The sequence below is a fragment of the Atractosteus spatula genome, chromosome 1 (genome assembly GCF_055471065.1).
Source record: "Atractosteus spatula isolate fAtrSpa1 chromosome 1, fAtrSpa1.hap1, whole genome shotgun sequence".
NCBI lineage: Eukaryota > Metazoa > Chordata > Actinopteri > Semionotiformes > Lepisosteidae > Atractosteus > Atractosteus spatula.
This window is the reverse complement of record NC_142706.1, coordinates 48,582,008-48,600,771: the sequence shown is the minus strand read 5'-3', so window position 1 is coordinate 48,600,771 and position 18,764 is coordinate 48,582,008. Positions and strand designations below refer to the sequence as shown.

The following is an 18,764-nucleotide window of genomic DNA, read 5'->3' as shown; positions in this document are numbered from 1 at the left end:
TCATGTAACCAAAACACAACCTTCTTGAAATGTTTGGAAATGCTGTCAGAAGGGTACAGTATGTGATAACTGGCCATTTTACAAGATATGAATCTAGTCATCTGTATTTTAAAAGCCCAAGAAGAAATATCACTCTAATAATAAAAAGCAGTAATAAAAAGCAGTAGTTCAAGTAGAATTATTGTCGCATACACCTACAGTATTCTTCTTATTCTTTTCTTGAGTCAGATACAGTATATTCCATTTGGAGAATATAAAGAATGTTAGAAGATCAGATTTGCCTAACAGGTAGCGCGTACTTGGCTCACACAAATGGTGCTGATACGCCCTCTTAGTGCATATTTATGTTTTATGGTAATAAGGCGCACTCGGAGCGGGTATCAATAATTTATGTTAATGAGACTGAACGGCGGAGATTTGAAGGCGTGCTGCAGTATTTACCAAGGGTAGTGAGGAGACAGTTTATCAGAGCAGTCACTGCATAAGAGGAACTGGCACTATAGTGGTCATTTTACGTTCACATCAGTACTCCAGTCCTTTAATTCATGTAGCCATTTAGGCAGTGGATAGTTCTGGAGTCAGGTTTAGTAGACTTCCTGAAGAGCGCGCAACAAGTTTGTAAAAGCTTCTCAAAGCCGATGAGCCTGTTATAGGTCATTCTGACAAGTGGGTGAAGGTCCTTTTATTTGAACAGTTCACACTTTTCCTGGCATCATTTGGAGGTAGTCAGTTATTTAATGGTTTTAGGTTTTATTTTTTTAAATCCTGAATATTGATGCACTGTGCATTAACACCGAGGCTGGCAATATCAGACGTTCACTGCTCCGCCTGAGTTACATGCGGAGCGTGTGGTGTTGCATTGCTGAAAAATGAGTATGAAGGTTGCGGGAGGTAAAGGAGACGCGAGGTGCGATGAAGACATGGAGGAGAAAGCAGGTTCGCAAAGACAGGACTACTGTTGCCGGACTTTTGCAAATGCTCTCTCTTTCACATTTTCCCTTGTGTCTGTAGCGTTCTGCATATTTCTTGGTATACAGACCTCCGTTATCAAAGAAAGAGTATTCGCATTAGAAACTGGAAGCGGACAGTTACTTTATCATCAGGTTCCAGGCTTTTCTGTCGATCAGCTGAATTCAATGATACAAGAAAGAGTGGATGAACTACTGTCTCAGGTAGGATTTCCTACTCATTCATTGAAATACTTTATGGCTGCGTCAGTTGCACTGCAGATGATAGGACAACTGAACAAAATGATTTATACCTTCCTTTTCTTATGTTACAATATGTTTATATTTTTATTTAACAGAGATCTTACGAACATTTGGCCAAGATAAGGACTGCACGTCAAGCTCCACCTGACTGCAACTGCCCGGCAGGTAAAATTAAAACGGTTCTGAACTGTTCTTGTCATCCGCTTATAATGTCTCTGGGTGAGAATAAGCGACACAGTCCCTGTGATTTCACATTTGAGATTGAATGTGATATTTTTTACCTAAGGAAAATAATCAGTTAAAATACAGAATTGTTTATGAGTTAGAAGCCATGGATATCCCATTGCCATTTTTCTTCTTTGCCATTCGGTAAATATATGCAGCCATCGGAACATTAATCGTTCTTGCATCGAGTCTGATCAAAGCAGTAACGCATTTTAAGCCTGCTTTTCAATATGAAATAATTTAATTTTCTACAGAACCGCTGTTTTCATATTAAAATCATGAAGTACCTTCTACTATTTGTACTAAATGGTGTATGCGATTTAGAATTGACTGCCGTACATGGATTTAGATGGTATTTATTGCCATTATAAGATCAAATAGGCTACAATAAAGAATATTGTGTATACTATATATTTGTGTACACTCATGCACGTATAATTAAGATAATTAGGTGGATAGTCTTAACTTTTCCATCAAAAGTGAGACTTTCATCGACAAGTTAGCGATGTAATGTATGAGATCTATCCACTCCTTCTATTGTCCAAAATACAAATGTCTTTGGCTGTGCAAGCTGTGTTTTGCAGCCAGGAGATATGTATTTCTCTGTTGACAACCGGGAATGCTTCTCTAGACCTAGCGAGGTATTAAGCTACCATCTTTCGCTGAAAGTGACAGAGATACAGTGATTGTATCTAGCCACAGGTGCGCCCAGGGGAAGTAGCAAGTATACGATTACAGGTATAACCACAAGGTGCAATAGGAAAACGGCGTGGTACGGCTTGGATTTGTCAGAGAACGCATTCTTATTATAGTAATTCACTCCTCTCCTGCTCGGTGCTGGTAGTAGGAAGGGGCCATGAAGGATGCAGACAGCTGTGTGAATCACCGCTGTTCTCATCAGAAAGTGTGGCATTTAGCAGCTATACATAGCAGCACTGGGAACTTTTGTCAAGGGTGGGCTGAATGTCACAGTGGCTGTCTTTGAGGTCGTTTTTTTCTTCTCCAGTTTTGCTCGTAAACCTTTTTTCCGAATGCATTTCTTGTTATTTGTACAATTCTTAAGATGCAATTTTAAGCTTTATGTTAGTTTGAAAATTAAATTGTAATTGCTGGTACTGATATATATATATAATTGCCGTCTTTAATATTTTAAACTGTGCTAATCTACAACGAGTAAAAAAGTTGTGGATATTAGCGAATATTTATGTAACTTTCTTTTTGTGCTATAACTTTTAAAGACCAGAGCTTATAAAATATTGTTAACACGTTAGGTGTCAGATATATTTATATATTCATTTTATGGATCGTGCTCCTGCTTTTTCTAAAATTTATAATTTTCCTTGCAATTTTTCTCCCCAGGTAACTTTGGTAACGAGTAATTTACAGAGTGAAATTACCTTTTTCAACCAGTAGATGGAAACACTAATGCTTAGAATTTTGCAACAACAAATCACCTCCAAATCCAAAGGCCCTCACGAAAACAATGAATAGTACTGTGCTATGCATATAAAAGTGAATGCTCAAGGCTGAATTTATGAGCCACAAACTTATAACAAAGACATGCTGTCTCATTTTAAATTAACTAGTGCATCAAAATTGCAGTGGTTTGTATTGCATTCCACTCATAACTTTGGGTGTTATTAAGCCCATACCATCTAACATTCTTGTATTCACCCTAGTGAGGTAGGCCCATGTGTTTTAATTTCCTTTGATGTTAACGTATTTGTAAAATACTTCCCTTAGCAGAGCTTTCTGATGCATGAAGTCGAGGACTATAGTTAACTAAACACTAACAGAAAGATAGGCTTTCTCTATAAAAACATATCCCCAGAACTGCAAATATGTGATTTTGCAGAATAAATTTATCAAAGTAGAAAAGACTTAGTTCAGGGTCATGGGGGTAAAGAGGGCAGAGCTTATCCAAGCAAGCAACTGGTGCAAGGCTTGCTGGGATACACCCTGGAAGGGATGCCAGTCCATTGCAGGACACACACAGACACAGACACAGACTCATGCACACTAGGACCAATTTTCCCAGAAGCCAATTAACTTACCAGGGTGTCTTTGGACTTTGGGAGGAAATTGGAGCACCCAGAGGAAACCCACACAACGATAGGGAAATAAAAGCTCCATGCAGATAGCACCCCAGGTTTGGAATTGAACTCGGCACTGTGAGGAGGCAATGCTAACCACTGAACCCCTGTGCTGGCCTCAGTTACGTCAGTGCTATATAAATCTTATAACCACAATAACAAGATACTTGTCACACATTGGAGCAGGGGTGGCCAAACCTGGTCCTGAAGAGTCATAATCCAGCAGGGGTTATGGGTTACCCCTAATACAGTAATTTCTGAATGCTTGGAAAATTTTCAGTTTCATTTTGACCACTAAAGCAGGTGGTGTGTTTAATTAAGAAAGCAATAAATCACTTCAAATTAAAATACTATTTTACAGTACAAAACTATGCATTTTAAACATAATTGGACCAATTAGCTTATAAATTGATCAAATATTTACAATTTTACTCCATAGTGACCTACAGTATAGGATCTTCCAGGCACTTAAGCACTGGAGTAAGGTTTCTGGACTGGGGTCCTATATTGGATACTCTTTTGGTAGCCGGGCTTAGATCCAGTGACTAATGGGAGGACATCTGTCAAAAACTATTCATAAGCGCACAGAATTACCAAGTATTTAAAAGTTATCACTTTATAAAAATAAGTGTTTGAGAATACTCTAAGATCATTACAATGAAACGTGCCAGAAACATTTGTGTCTGTTAAAGGTAGTTTATGGTATTAAAAGTTAATAAAAAAGAAATGAACTCAAGATCCAAGTGTGACACAGAAACAGTTTCTGTTTGCTGAATGGGTGGCAAAGTGGTTTAAATGTCAGATTTTACAGACAACTAGTATTGGCAGCATAGACCACAATAGGTTTCATACTTAGTCTTTGTTCAAATTCTCATTCAGATGTCTGCTATTATTATCCCACATGCGTTTTCAATTAAAAGATAGAATGAAACAAAATGAAAAAAATATTTCAACTCAGTAACAGATTCAAAAACAACACATTTCTTGTCACATGTTCTTATTCCAAGTGTAAATCACATGTTTTAAAAATCATAAATAGTACTTTACTGTAGTAAAAAGTAGTTTACTGCAAATCAGCAGGGAGTGTTATAGTCAAAGGTAAACAATATCGCTTTGGTTACTCAGTGATTAGCAAATTGGTATTCCATGGTCAAAATAAACTTTTGACTGAAGAGGTGTATCTGGTGTTATGCTTTTTTTTGAAAGACCAATTTTGGTTTTAATATTTCACACTGTCGACAGATAATCACCTCCAAGTTCCAAGAGTCTGTATTTTCAAGAAAATGAAGTTGTAGGTAAATCAAATTTTTAGGACCAATATTAAATGGTAATAATAGCTGATAGATAGGCAACACTTCAGACATTATTGAATCTTTTGTGTTTGAGAGATGTTTTTAAAATTTCTTTTGTCTATGAACTTATAGCTAATCTTGCAAAAATGTTGCTGTCTGAAACCAGACCAAGAATGCACTTTTAAAATGGTCAATATTTTTTTACACCTAATTAATAAATGACAGGTCTAATTATAGCTGTTTGTGTGGTTCTGTCTTAGAAGCAATTGTGTCATTAGAATGTGTAAGTGAAAACTAGCCAGACTCAACCCAAGCACATCTGCTACTGCTTAGAAGAAAGCCAATCCCTGCTTAACAAGAAAGACTTGCAAATATCTTACAATTTACACCAACTGAATAAGGATACATTCTGTAAGGGAGTTCAAATGAGTTTAATTGCCAGTGACTTGAAGGTTCCATTTCAGCTAGAATTATAATTAATGATATGGGAGAGTTATCTTATTTTTTAGGTTTGGAGTAAATCTGATATTTTTAAATAAGTATAAATTTAAGTTTTAGCTGGATTCTTGGTGTTTTGACACAGTGTAAGTGGAATGTCACATCATGATGTTTTATTTTAAGTGAACTGTGATTTAACCAGGTGAAACAGATTACACATACAGTACATGTGCTTTTCCCATGCAATATTAATATATAATAATGATTAATGCTTCTTATAACACATATTATGTAATATTACTCTTTGTCATTTTTGTAAGTCATGAAATTTGATCAACAAATGATTTTCCAGCTATTCCTGCAGGCTTACAATTTGTATCCAGACTTGACTTTATTTATTGGGCATTACTGATGACATAGTAACTCTGGCAGCAATGTGGGCCAGGAAAGAAGAGGATTAATGAACAGTTAATTGTATCATTAGCATTATCTGATGACTAGTTCTTAATTTGTAGGGATGGACTGACTTGACACAATCTAGAGCAATAGTAAAGCTGATGTCCCTACAGGAAATACAAGTACATTGTTTCAGAGAGACCTTATCTGACTCAACATAGCAGCTTTCTTGCATATGACTAGTATTGCTAGAGCATATTTCTGTGATTCTAGCACTTCAAGGGATATTTTGTTTCCCAATAAATTAATCACTTTCAAAACTGTAGCTGTTAAAGTTCACATTTTTCAGACAGGAATTTGTAATGTTTGTTTATTATTCATTTTTTGCTATATTAGCCACTGCAGATTACCAACTGATCATTAAACTGAATTAATGTAGAAGCAGGATGCCGTCACTATCATATTTAAGTTAACATTTATTTCTGCATCTCATGTAGTATAATTATGAATCTGAATTTGATTTTCACATTAGTAAATTTCTATCATTATTGAATTAAGGAGAATTCACCATATTGAATCTCCCCCATGTATTCCTAGAAGCCTACAAGCAATATTTAATCTCTGATTGCTAATCAATTTATCATGAATCAGATATTCATTTTATGCAGAAAAGAAATGATAATGTAAGTGTGCTTCTGAAATGATCAAGGGCATATTTTTCCATATACATTATGTGTCATTGCCCTTCAGGTTGAAAGAAAAAAAAGAAAGAAGCTTGATTTATGAGGAATGTCACTGTAAGAGATTGGTTAGAAGGAAACCGCATTGAAGCAAAGAGGAAAAAAAAGGAAGAAAAAGAAAAAAAAGCTTTCATAGTTGTCAGCAAGGCTCTTCAAGAACCTAGCAGGTATTTCTTGGCAGCACCCCTGGGACAATGAACTGGAGTCTAGTTAAAAGTGAAAAAATGGAGGTTAGAAGACTGAGCTCAGAGATAAGTATTGATGCCACTTTTACAGAGAGGAGTAATTCAGGAAAATATGTTAGAAAATGGGATATGTCTTTCTACAATGTATGAGACTGAATTTAAACATAATTACTTAAATATGGAAAATCCACATTTATAACTCACCATTAGTATACAGTATGCACATATAATTGATGTAAAAATGTATGCTGTTGGCATCAACAGTTGTGACAGAATCCCCAAAGATGTTATAAACACATTGTTCTGTTTTTACATCCATTTCTTCAGGTGTATGGGATTTTAAATATACAGATATAAAGAAGTAATTGTCTGCTGTTAAGCTTTGAAATTAAATTGTACTGGAAACATTTGAAATTCTTTCTTGGTTGAGTTCCGCCACAGTGGCACAATGATTCCAAAATGGTTTTGAAACATCTGTGCAAAACATCAGGCAGCAGAAATGCACAATAGGACAGCCCATACTCACTCAGACCCTGGGGAACCATGTGGCAGTATAGCTGAATTTCCTTGAAACACAGACTATCATCCCTGTTATCTGCTCCAACCTCTTCTGAATATGAGCAGATAAGGAGCTTCAATGTTTGTACTCAAGCACTCATCACCTTATCTTACTTTCCCCCTGTTCTTTGTCCATCAATAGGACAACGGAGACAGGCTGATGACTTCCACTTCTATTCATTCACTAATTCATACTTTCATACTGTGTGGCTACAACACAGGGTAATGTTTTCCCTGAGCTTATACTGTATACTCAAGAAAGCTATAGCAAATGGCTTGAATAACCTCTTCTCATTTGTATCTTTTATTATATTCTTATGACACATTGCTATGATAATCAAATGATGAAGATGTATAATGTTTCTCTTTGATGGAAACTGAAATTAATTCAGTTTTGCTGAAATAAAAAGTATAGCACTAGTTCAAGTAGGTGGCTGCGTCAGCATGCGTAGGCTGCAAAGGAACAAGTAAACACCTGCAGAAGGCTCCACAGTCGAAACGTTGTGTTTCTTTTCTTCTCTTTTCAGCAACCTTAACTTGTTCTTTTGCAGCATGACACTAGCCAGATGTCTGTGCACTATTCTAAGTACATTTCATAGGGATATGAAATAGAAAATTAAGTTTCTGTTTAATTGTGATGTAATAAACGTAATGTCTTCTCCTCATGTGCATCATAACTAAAATGTAGTTATATGTGAAGTTATCAAGAACACTGATTGGGTAGAACACAGACAGTATGATTTAATTTAGTTTTTTAAGGTATTCTGAAGCCAAAGTCACTTCATTTCCCTCTGAGATAGTTGTGCCTCTAGGCTTTTTGTAGACTTGAGACACATTGCTGGAACTGTGGGGACTGTGCTTTCCTGTGCTTGTAGTCTACTGTAGTGCTTTTATTCTTTTAAAAAATATGACTCTAATATTTGTAGCAGATAGCAAGAGTTATCATTTTAACATTTGTAGGTATTCATTTTTAATTAAAACTCTGGTTTTTGATTTACAGGATGTGAGGATATTACAAATTACAAATTATTTAAAAACATATTTTCCTTCATTTAGATAGATCTTAGTTGTGTTTTGAAATATTGTTAAAGATAACCTGGAAAAACACAAATACTGAATTTTAAACATACTGTAGAACACCATAATTGTTTTGTTTTCAATTTAATTAAAAAATCTGTGTGTGGTCCTTTTAGATGAATAACACTTAGACAGTGGAGAAATCATATGCATTCAAGTCCTTTTGTGAGCATTCAGAGCTATAGTTAAAGAGCACTTGTTTCTGATTAAAGACGAGCCACCCCACTCACCTCATTTGGAGTCCCTCTTTTTTCCCACTATCTGAAGGCACAGCCTGTTCTGCTCATACTCAATCCACTCTAGGAAGTGGCTAACGGACACCACAAAAGAAAATCTCTCTACTGTGTAGCAGTTTTTGTGCCCAGAGACACTATTCTTTTTGTTTTCTTTACTTTGGTCACTTCTTCTTGATCCCTGTCATCTCTAGGGTTAAAATTACTTTTTTCCCTTCAAACCCCAACAGTTCAAGGCCCTTTCTTGCACACAGGGGAACTGTTTGTGTGACCGAGATCACATGGATTACACAATGGCACCTCTTTCTAAGAAATGAATAGTAACTTGCAGGATGCATAGACAAAGCAACAGAACTTGCTTTTGGTCTTGTTCCACTTCCACATATTTTTTCAACGAGGGTGAATGCCCATTAAAAATAATAGTTTACCATTTTTGGGTTTTTTTTGTATAAGCTCTAAGTCAGCTAATGATGAACTGAGCTAACTTCTACAGTCCTCAAACCAGCTCAGGAAGGAGAGGCAATGATGATATCTCTTTTATGCAAACAGCAAAGGGAACAAAAGCCTTTTCACACCGGCATACCTGGGTTGAACTAAACTACTCATCAAGAACCTCATGAATTCTGCTGAGTAAGTTTTGGCCTGTTTCACATTTTTAATAGTTGACTTCATAAGCTGTGAAGGGTTCATGACATCAGGTTGAACATGTGCACAGCACACAGAGATATGATTCAGATTTGTTTTGACTGAGAATGGATATGGTCACACTATAGAAGTTATTTGTCATCATTCCGTTGATTTTGTAACTGCTTCATTCAATTCAGGGTTGTGTGAGAACTGGAGCCTATCCTGGCAAGCAATGTTCAAAAGGAAGAATGCACCCTGGAGGGGACACTAGTCCATCACAGGGCACACAGACATGCATGCACTCACACCAGGGCCAAGTTTCCTGAAGCTAATTAACCCACCAGTGTGTTTGGACTATGGAAAGAGACTAGAGCACCCATTGCAAATCCAAGCACAAAGAGAATATAACAGACTCCACATAGGTGACATCTCAGATCTGGAATTGAGCCAGGGCCCCAGCACTCAGAGGCAGCAGCTCTAACCACTACCCATGGCATTGTCCCATTATTTGTCATATGTTGTATAAAAAAAAATCAAAACCAATGGACAATCAACAGAAAAGACTGAATTTGAAAAATCCGAAAATCCCTGATATGGAAAGTGCTTAACATGATCTAAAAAGCATTACAAATGACTAAACAAACAATGCTTCTATACTGTATATTATGTTACAAATTTAAGGTATTCATTGGTATAAAATGTGTGATTGATGATAAGCAATCATTTGGAAAATGTTACAAATAATAAAGTTATTTTTTTCTTCTTCCATGCCTCAGAAATAATGTTTTAGCTTTCATTACCCACTCATGTAAATTGACAGTAGATCCGATTTCTTAGCTATAGAACTAAAGATTTATTTTAATTACTGTATAATCATTTGTATATGAACTGAATAAAATTAAAGAAAGAAAAAATGTCTAAGCCTGACAAATCCCATCAAGGTTTGCCTTTAGTGTATTTCTCTCTAAGCTGCAAGAAAATAAGTAACTTAAAATTCTACCATGTTCAGTTTTTTCAACTGTGTGAGCGCCATGGATGATTGAGGTCATATTTTCAAGTCCACATATTATGGACTTGGCTTTTAATTTTCCTTGGACTTCATGCTCCTGATTTAGAAGTTGAATTTATATAAACCATTAACTGAAGCTCCAGGCCAGTACCTGATAGCTTGAGGGGCTAATGTCTGAAAGCTTGATTCATGCTAAACCCCAGGAATTGTCATGTATAAATTGAGATATACTTGAGGGTTTGGCTTTGTAGTGCCAGAGTGAAAAGGCTTTGAGTGTCAATCAGTGGATTAATAGCACTGCAATCTCACAAGCATCTAGTAAGCTCAATGTCTACTCCCATATAGTCCTAGAGGCACTTATCCAGTTGTTTACTGCCATTTTGGGAATTTGCATTTTCCCAGTTGCCATCGGGTAATGACACACATCTGAAGCAGAGACCTTTGTTTCTGAGCTCCTCCTGTGCCTTGCTTTTCTGCTTTTAAATAACAGTATGCGATTTTCTACCAGTCTAGGATGTACTTTTTATTGTAAAGAAACAACAGGAGCTTTTTCTAATTAGTGTGTTAATTAAACATAAAATATTTGTTTAATTGATCAATTGTTACATTTTTTATGTATCATTTTTTAAATTTTATTGAACAAACGAGATTACATGCAACTTTTCAGATTATTTATTCCGTATTTTGGAATACTTTATCCTAATTGTTATGTTTATGTTTTCATCCTTTTGCTGAGCCCTGCAAAGTTTAAATACTGCTCACCTCACAAATAATCTGGGAATCTATTAATAAGTAATTATGTCAGACTAAAATTCAAGCTATCTTTTTTTATCTATGTATCTTGGCATTTTCTTCCTGCTAGGACAAAATAAAAGCTGGGACTGACGTTTCCTCTATTTTTAAGCCCAGGAAATGTTTTTCCGATATTGCCCATCAGGGCTGAATTTATAAGCAATGATCATGCTGGTACATTCATAACACATCAATGCTCTGCACAGCTTGCCCATGCTTTTTTGAATGTGGCCCCCTCTGGTTTCCACACAGAGCAAAGTGCTGTAAGCTTGTGGGTGTTATTGAGTGCACAGAGACAGAGATGCAATTCCTTTGCACTTTATTATTAATATTCCTTCAACAGTCAATAAAGATAAAAATAACAATTGGAGATAAATATTGTACAAACATGCCAAGGTAGAAGATTTTGTGATTCATGTTTGTATTTTGCTCACTATCCTGGAGAATATGGAAACATGGTTCTAAACAACCCTGGGAAGAGGGATTTTTCATTAAAACAGGAATTATGCTGCATGCTTTTAAAGCTATTAAAATGTTTTTTTTAAGTGACTTAATAAGATTAAGGTTTATCTCCAATAAAAGTCTGTAGTTAAACCTGAAAGACTGCAGTCTGATATTCTAGAAATATGCTGTATAAATTACTGAAATATATATTAATGATAATAGTTTCTTTGTCCAGGTTTGGAGAAGAGCTTTATTTAATCTCATAATTTCCTCTAATATTAAAACAAAGATTAAAGGCAGTTATGGAACCAATGGATTTGTTCAAATCAAGGAATGATTTTTTTTCCTGAGGTTAACGTGGTAGGTAAAATTAACGTTGAAGGACTGCAATAATTGCAATAGGGCCCCGAGGCAAAATTCTTAAGGAATGTGGAGTCAGTCTGTTAATATCTTCTGTCCAGCCACACTCTGTTTCACTTTCAAGCTACAAGTGCTTCCACTGTTTGACAGTTTGGCACCCCAGGATCTCTCCCAGATGTAATGTAAGTAGCATTAGAATGCCCTGAAGCAACACTAAGATATGCTTGTTAGCTAATGTCCCCTAGAGCTTTGCTTTGACTTGGAAAAAAATATCTTTCCTGAAAATGGCACTAAATGTAATGTAAAACCTGGGAAATTGAGTCTCTATTAACATATAGACATGTAGGTATGTTGGTTTATTTAAGTAAGCAAATAATTTGATTAATTATGCAACTGGTGGTTGTTGAGATCCCTTGTCAGCACCCAGGCATGATGTTTTTATTAGCCAAACATGAAAATGAATAGTTATTTTAAAAAGTGAGGTATAGGTTATGAAACACGTCCAAACTATCTATTTTTGAAATGATTACACAAAATTTCCAAAAAAAAATATTTTTGATATGCAAATATTTGATGAAACAGATGGTAAGATGTAATTTTGCAACACCAGTTTGTACATCATCGGTTCTTCATAATGTCTTATTAAAAAGAAAAACAAATCAGTACTCTCCTCTCTGGAAAGTGAACTGAAAATACTCCCTAAAATACAAGATCCAATATAAGCAGTCTCATAGAATGTCTTGGGATATTTTAAAATGCATATCAGTGAACATCCCTGCTTAGACCTCCTAGACTTATGAAAAGCAATAATAATAAATTCATAGTCCATTTGATAAGGTGCAGTTATAAAATGTCATAAACTTTTTGTATTTCTGTATTTATTATTCAATCTCCCTGTGCTACTGAAATATACATCTATTGAGCATTTTTTTAGAGAAGAACAAGTGGCTTCTTTCAGTTCCTAATAATTAGAATTCTTAATAATAAATCTTTGCACATGTATTACTTTTCATCCTAAATAATCATTAAAGCTTTACATATAGAAGAGGCTCATGTCATCCATGTCAGTAGTGTAGCACCCACCTGGGTGAAGAATAGCAGACATTATGCTCTTGCAACCTTACTACAAAACAAAACAGATCAGATGAAGATTTGAAAATGAATTAAGGAGAAGCTTTAGCCAAATAGGTTATGCCAAATTATCCAAGCCCAGGGCATAATTTGACCGGGACACTGAGGTTAACCCCCCTACTGTTTCAACTTGTTCCATGCAATCTTTAATGACTGAATAGTCAGGACCTTGGTTTAATGCTGCATATAACCCTAACCCTAACTTCCTATAGGGTAGTGTCCCAAGTTACTAAGTACTGAGTACCACCTACTCCACTTATAGCAGTGCACCAACGCCATACAGCAGCAACATGGTTTTCTTTAGGGATCTCCCATTCCAGAATTTACAACTTAAGATACAGCCTTGCTTAGCTTTTCAGATTTGAATAGATCGGACAATAAGGTGGTCATGCTACTGTTTTAAAAAATGTCTCACTAGATAGACAGTCCCTCAGATACCATTAACATTAATAACCTGGAAGAAGAGCAATATCTAGGTTATGCAGTTGGTGACATTTACTCCGCTTGAGGCTTTATTCATGGATCATATTCCTCACCATCTTGAGAAACATGGATGTAAGCTATTCCATTTTTTCCAAGCTATCTGCATACATTTTTCAACAACATTATGTTTATGTTAATAGTAGTGCTAGTAGTATTTTATTAAATTGAAATATAATGTAGAATTATATAACATGGATTAACCTTGACTTATTGAATTATAAAGGCAAAGTGACTTTAGATAGCAACCAAAAATATTTGGTTATTGAGCTACTGTATTTTTTGTATCCATCCATCACTACCACTTTTTTTTCTGTGTCCGTGTCCTAACACAATGGATAATATATAGAGTAATAGACTGCTAATATGTTAAAGTATGTGTGATTTCACTGGCCCATTTGGGTCGGTCTAAATCAATATGAACAGGTGAGGAAGGACATCAAGTCTGGCGAATATGGGAGGTAGTGGCATCTGAGAGAATAAATGATGAAATATAAAAATTGGATGTATCAGGTATCAGCTTCAGCCACATGACTAGGTAATTGAATTAATTATTTTAATTGTATTCAAGCTATTTGTATCAACGCTTAAACTTTGAATATGATTAGCCCAATGATAAGCAGGGTGATGTACCTTTAATACCTCCACACCCACTATTAGTTAATGGATTTTATGTGCTTTTGCACCTTCATTATACAAAAAAAAAATGCTGGCTGGTGGTAAATCTTAGTCACCTCAATGATTCTTGGTGGAAAATTCATTTTATGTGTTTGCTTTGAAAGGCAGAATAATTTTTGCTAGAGGCTTTGCTTATATTTTGCTTAGCATAGAAATAGGTATACTACGCATGGCCATACATATGCCATTATGTCTCTTATCCAGGCTGATACTCCATTCTTTTTTCTTTTTGCTTTGAGGAATTTATGTGGTCACAAAGACAGTTTATCTCTAAGAGGCCTGATAAAGAACAGATTAGTATTGACATTCTGAAGATCAGATGCATTTATGCAGACAAGAGTTTCATTTAATCAAGTAAGGAGGATTATAACTAGTCTTTATAGTAGTCTTGTCATACATTGTTATAGTTAATGGAAACACTTATCTAATAACCTTTATTCTCTGTCACCTGGCACTTCAACACATTGTCCTCCTTCTACTTCTCTCTCAATATACTGGTTTATGATTCTCTTTGATGAATGCCTACTTCTGAACAGCACTGCTTCTATTTCAGTAGCTGTGTTCTTTAAGAGATCTCAATCAGCAAAGAGTAAAACATTTTTCTGGCTGACGCAAGTTACAGATGGTCCATTCGCTGACAATTAAATAGATTTAATTAAACAATATCTGCTCTGGAAAAAAAGGTTTTTCAAGGGATAAAGATGTTTTCAAATGCCAAGATTATGTCACTAAAACTCACTAAAGATTATCTCACTAAAACGATTCAGTAGTTTAATTGAATAGGGCTAGACTGAATATGTGTTTAGATAGACGTGGAACTCTATTTTCTCTCCTTTAAACAGATTCAGAAACCATCATTTTAGCATTTTTGTAATACAGATGAATATTCATTCTCCCATATACAATATAATATATTGAGAGTATAAATGATGCAAAATAAGTACCTTTCTGTCTATTATCAGAAAGTCATATATCCTGGTGAGAAATCATTTCATATTGGCTGACATATTTAACACTGACAGAGGTGATGACTTTCCAGACCACTAGTGCGAGGCAGCTGACAGAGATGATGAACCCACAGTGTGATTAAATAATTGAGCTGGAGATTCAAAGACAGTAGTAGAACTGTGAGCATCTGCCAATCCAGTGTTCCTGTGGATCTTTCTGAACGGGGTGGCATTCGCAGGAGTAGATTGGAGCAATACATCATGTTTTGTCTCACACAAAAACAAGAAAACACAAAGAAACAAAAATGTTGTAAGAAAAGATTTGGCCATTTCTGAAGATGGTGTGTGAAAGGGTGCAGAAATGCAGTGGAAATTCATTCCAAATAACTTTTTTGATTTTTTTTGGTAATATAAATAAAAGTATGACACTTCTATGCTGTGCATTACAGTAATTTATGTGGAAGAAGGCTGTATTAGTCTTGGTGTTGTGATCTGGCTTCAGGTAGATTCCTCATTCCAAACTCTATGTACTGGGCTGATTTCATTTTGGTTGTAATGTAAATATTATAATGTCCTTCTCCATATAAAATACTGTCTTCATCACTAATTCCTTATTGGAATATCATATTTTCAGTGTAGGTCATGCTGCTAAGTTAGCAACCCTATCAACATCAAATTGTGATAACGTACTAAAAGGCCTCATTTAGTTTGCCACCAGACACATTCAAAAGTTTGAGTTGTAAACAAAGGAAACTATAGTTTATAAACATGTTGATAATGAAAAAAAGGTTAACTGTAAGGTCATTCTGCTGTCTGAGCAAAAACAAAAAAGTGACAGAAGTGACTTAATATGCAGAAAGCAAAACAAATGTCCCTGAGACAATTGAAGAAAGAAGAAAATATGTACAGTAGAGCTGCTTAACCCTTGATTTTGAAAGTTTGATCTTGATGCACAATCAAAATACTAACCATTTGCAAAACAATCAAGTTATATATGACTTGTTCAGTTAACCTTTTTCACTACAAAATGTGAGCATTTCCTGATGTCTGATAATTCATATTTTAGGTTATTGTAATAGGTGTCTAAAACAGCAACAAAAGAAACAGTTGGATTAAAAAATGTGCTAAGAATGAACAGGGAGACTACATCTGGCAGACTAATCATGATATAATTCAATTTCCATTGTCAGGACAAAAACATATTTTATGATCATTTGTACTGTGTAGGTACATCAAAAAATATAATTCACAGTTGGATTTAAACAGGTTATTGTACTAACATGGTTATCATTACAGAATCATATGTGTTATTTAAGCAACTCTAATGGAACTGATATGAAAAGCAACCTATCAACCAGCACAATAATGGACTGGCTATTTTCAAAATACCACACTGGGGAAATTTGTCTTCTGTTTCTTCCAGTCTGTAAATGACCATTTGCAAACCCATTTGGAAGCATTTTTAGGTTAAAAGCAACTAACTCCCTATGCAGAAATAACAATCGAAAAATCTGAAGAAAAAAAACACAATAGGATGTAATACGTTCTGATCCAAGAAAGAAATGGAGAAGAGAGCAAATGCAGGTTAAATAAAGCTCTGCTGTCCTGCAAATGAGGTATGCTGGGTAAATGAACTAGTGCAATAGCTCAGATCAGTAACATGGTTTGAAGTACAAGATAATATCTATTGGAGGTCCAAAAATAAAAGTAAGATATCTGACTGGTTTTAATAATACACTCTGAAAATGTGTCCTATGCATGCCATCTGCAGGGGTAACCAGAGAATGAGACACTAGGAAAGTAGAATTCTGAAATGCTTTGCTTTGTTGTGAAGTTCCATAGTTCACATTTTGATACTGCACATTCAGGCACACCTACAGAGTCCTTGAAACAGGGTGAAGAGGGTATTCCTTTTGACTGGAAGGTCTCCATTTTGAGCTGATTTATTTGCAGACGCAAGGTATTTCCTCAGCATTGAACCCAGGCCGATGCAACTCTGCCAAGTTGGCTGGCCTGCTGGGAGAATTAGCAACGGTAGCTGGAGATGATGGGCGGGCCAGTGCATTGAAGGGAGGGTGTCGGTGGCTTTGGCCCAGGAATCCTGTCTATCTTCACTGAGAGAAGGCCCCGCGGGAGGAAGTCAATGAAACTAAAGACCCACTGCTGGGATGAAGCTCGGGTCAAGTAGCCTAGATATTAATGTCCTAGAAAATGAATTCAATTTTATCACGCCTTCACTATATTACAGTAAAACCTCAGCTCAGACAGTCTGAACATACAGCAGTTGGCAGACACCCAGACCAAGCAATGACTGCCTCTGCAACTCACAAACTACCATAAAGACCTTTGACTGCATGGTCCTGTGCTTTTTCAGAACCCTCCATCCAGAAGCATATAAAGTCAGTTGTAAACCTCAGTGGTAGGGTTGGGGTGGCACTTGCCTGTATTTCATGTGCAGCTACAGAAAAATTTAATCTTTGCATATCAAAACATTATACACAGTTGCTGGTAAAACTAGTTGTATGTTAGAATTCAAACTATTTTGAAATATGAAACCGCATATCATTTTAATACTGATCATCAAATGGAACTTTTGAGTCTAAGCATTTATGTTTTGAGAATAAAAAGTATGTGGAATTTATATATTGATTAAATACTTTTGGCATCATTTTGATTAATTGATCATTATGATGGACTGTGATACACTCAAGTGATTTTGACATAAGTACTTAATCACCTCATTAGTAAGATAGTTTATCGGACTGGTGATTAAGTGATATAATCTATGAATGTCAATCCTGGTAAAAATCAGGAAGAAAAAGCTCGGAAAAGAAACAATATGCCATATGTTATCAAAAGAACATCATCTTAATGGATTTTTTAGAAGAAACCCAGTAAGTGGACTTGCTAGCAGTGGAATCAAGTTCACTTTAGCAATGAGTCACAGTTTTCTTAGAGCACCTAGATGGATGTTAAGTGCAGAACAATACGTAACTGTTACATAAAACAAATTAATTAATGAGGTAACCCAAGTAAGTGTGATGTTCTGATCAGAAGCATCACATCATGTGCTCGTGATGTTTGTGTAACAGCAGATTTCTTGGGGAATGAGAAAGTAACAGTTCTGCTATGGATCCCCTGCTTGCCAGATTTTAGCCCCATAGAACATTTGTGTGATAATCTGGGATTATCTATAGCACAGAGTCCAGTGAACAGGCACATGCTTGACCAGGTTTTAGAAGAGGATAGGAGAAGATTGAAACAGAATCCCAAATGATGTATTGTAGATGTACAGCTGTGTATTCCTTCTAACAGTGATTAGGCTTTTTTTCATGAGGGTGGAATCTTCTCTGCCAAAATGTATTTTTATGGATGCTTGCATTTGGAACATGCTGCGCAGAAGCTGGAGCTATTAGAAATCTATTTTGGTCCTTAGAATGTAATATATTGAACCAGTGAACTTATACAAATAAACATGGCTTTGAATTTTCAGTTGCAGCTGTGAGAATAGACTGTTTTTTAACACTTAACAGAAACTGGCATTTGCAAAATTGATTTGTATCAACACTTAATGATGGTTGTATTACTATACATGCATTTTAATCAGCTCTATTTTTATCTTTTGTTTAAATCTTCTTTGTTGTACTTTGAAGTGTAAATTAAGTCATGGATGGGGCTCTATCAAATTGTGCAAGTAAAATGCAAATATGCTAAAATGGCTTTCCTAAAAGGAAATATCTCTAGAAATGTTATGTAGAATTAAATAACTTTAGTTTGCTTTGTTTTTAAATGTTTGTTTTAAAATAATCTGAACTGGTTCATAATTATTATTACATGTTTTTAATCAT

General features: G+C 35.5%; 1 protein-coding gene across 1 annotated transcript in view; it reads left to right on the top strand.

Moving 5' to 3' along the window:
- The first annotated feature begins 444 nt into the window (after positions 1-444).
- The window catches only part of LOC148841002 (collagen alpha-1(XXV) chain-like), a 117,535-nt gene continuing 99,215 nt past the window's right edge, over positions 445-18,764 (top strand). Inside the window, exons 1-2 of the mRNA XM_088920793.1 lie at positions 445-1,172; positions 1,307-1,376. Of these exons, the coding sequence (XP_088776919.1) occupies positions 870-1,172; positions 1,307-1,376 (373 nt within the window). The 5' untranslated portion in view covers positions 445-869. The remainder of the gene's footprint in view (positions 1,173-1,306; positions 1,377-18,764) is intronic.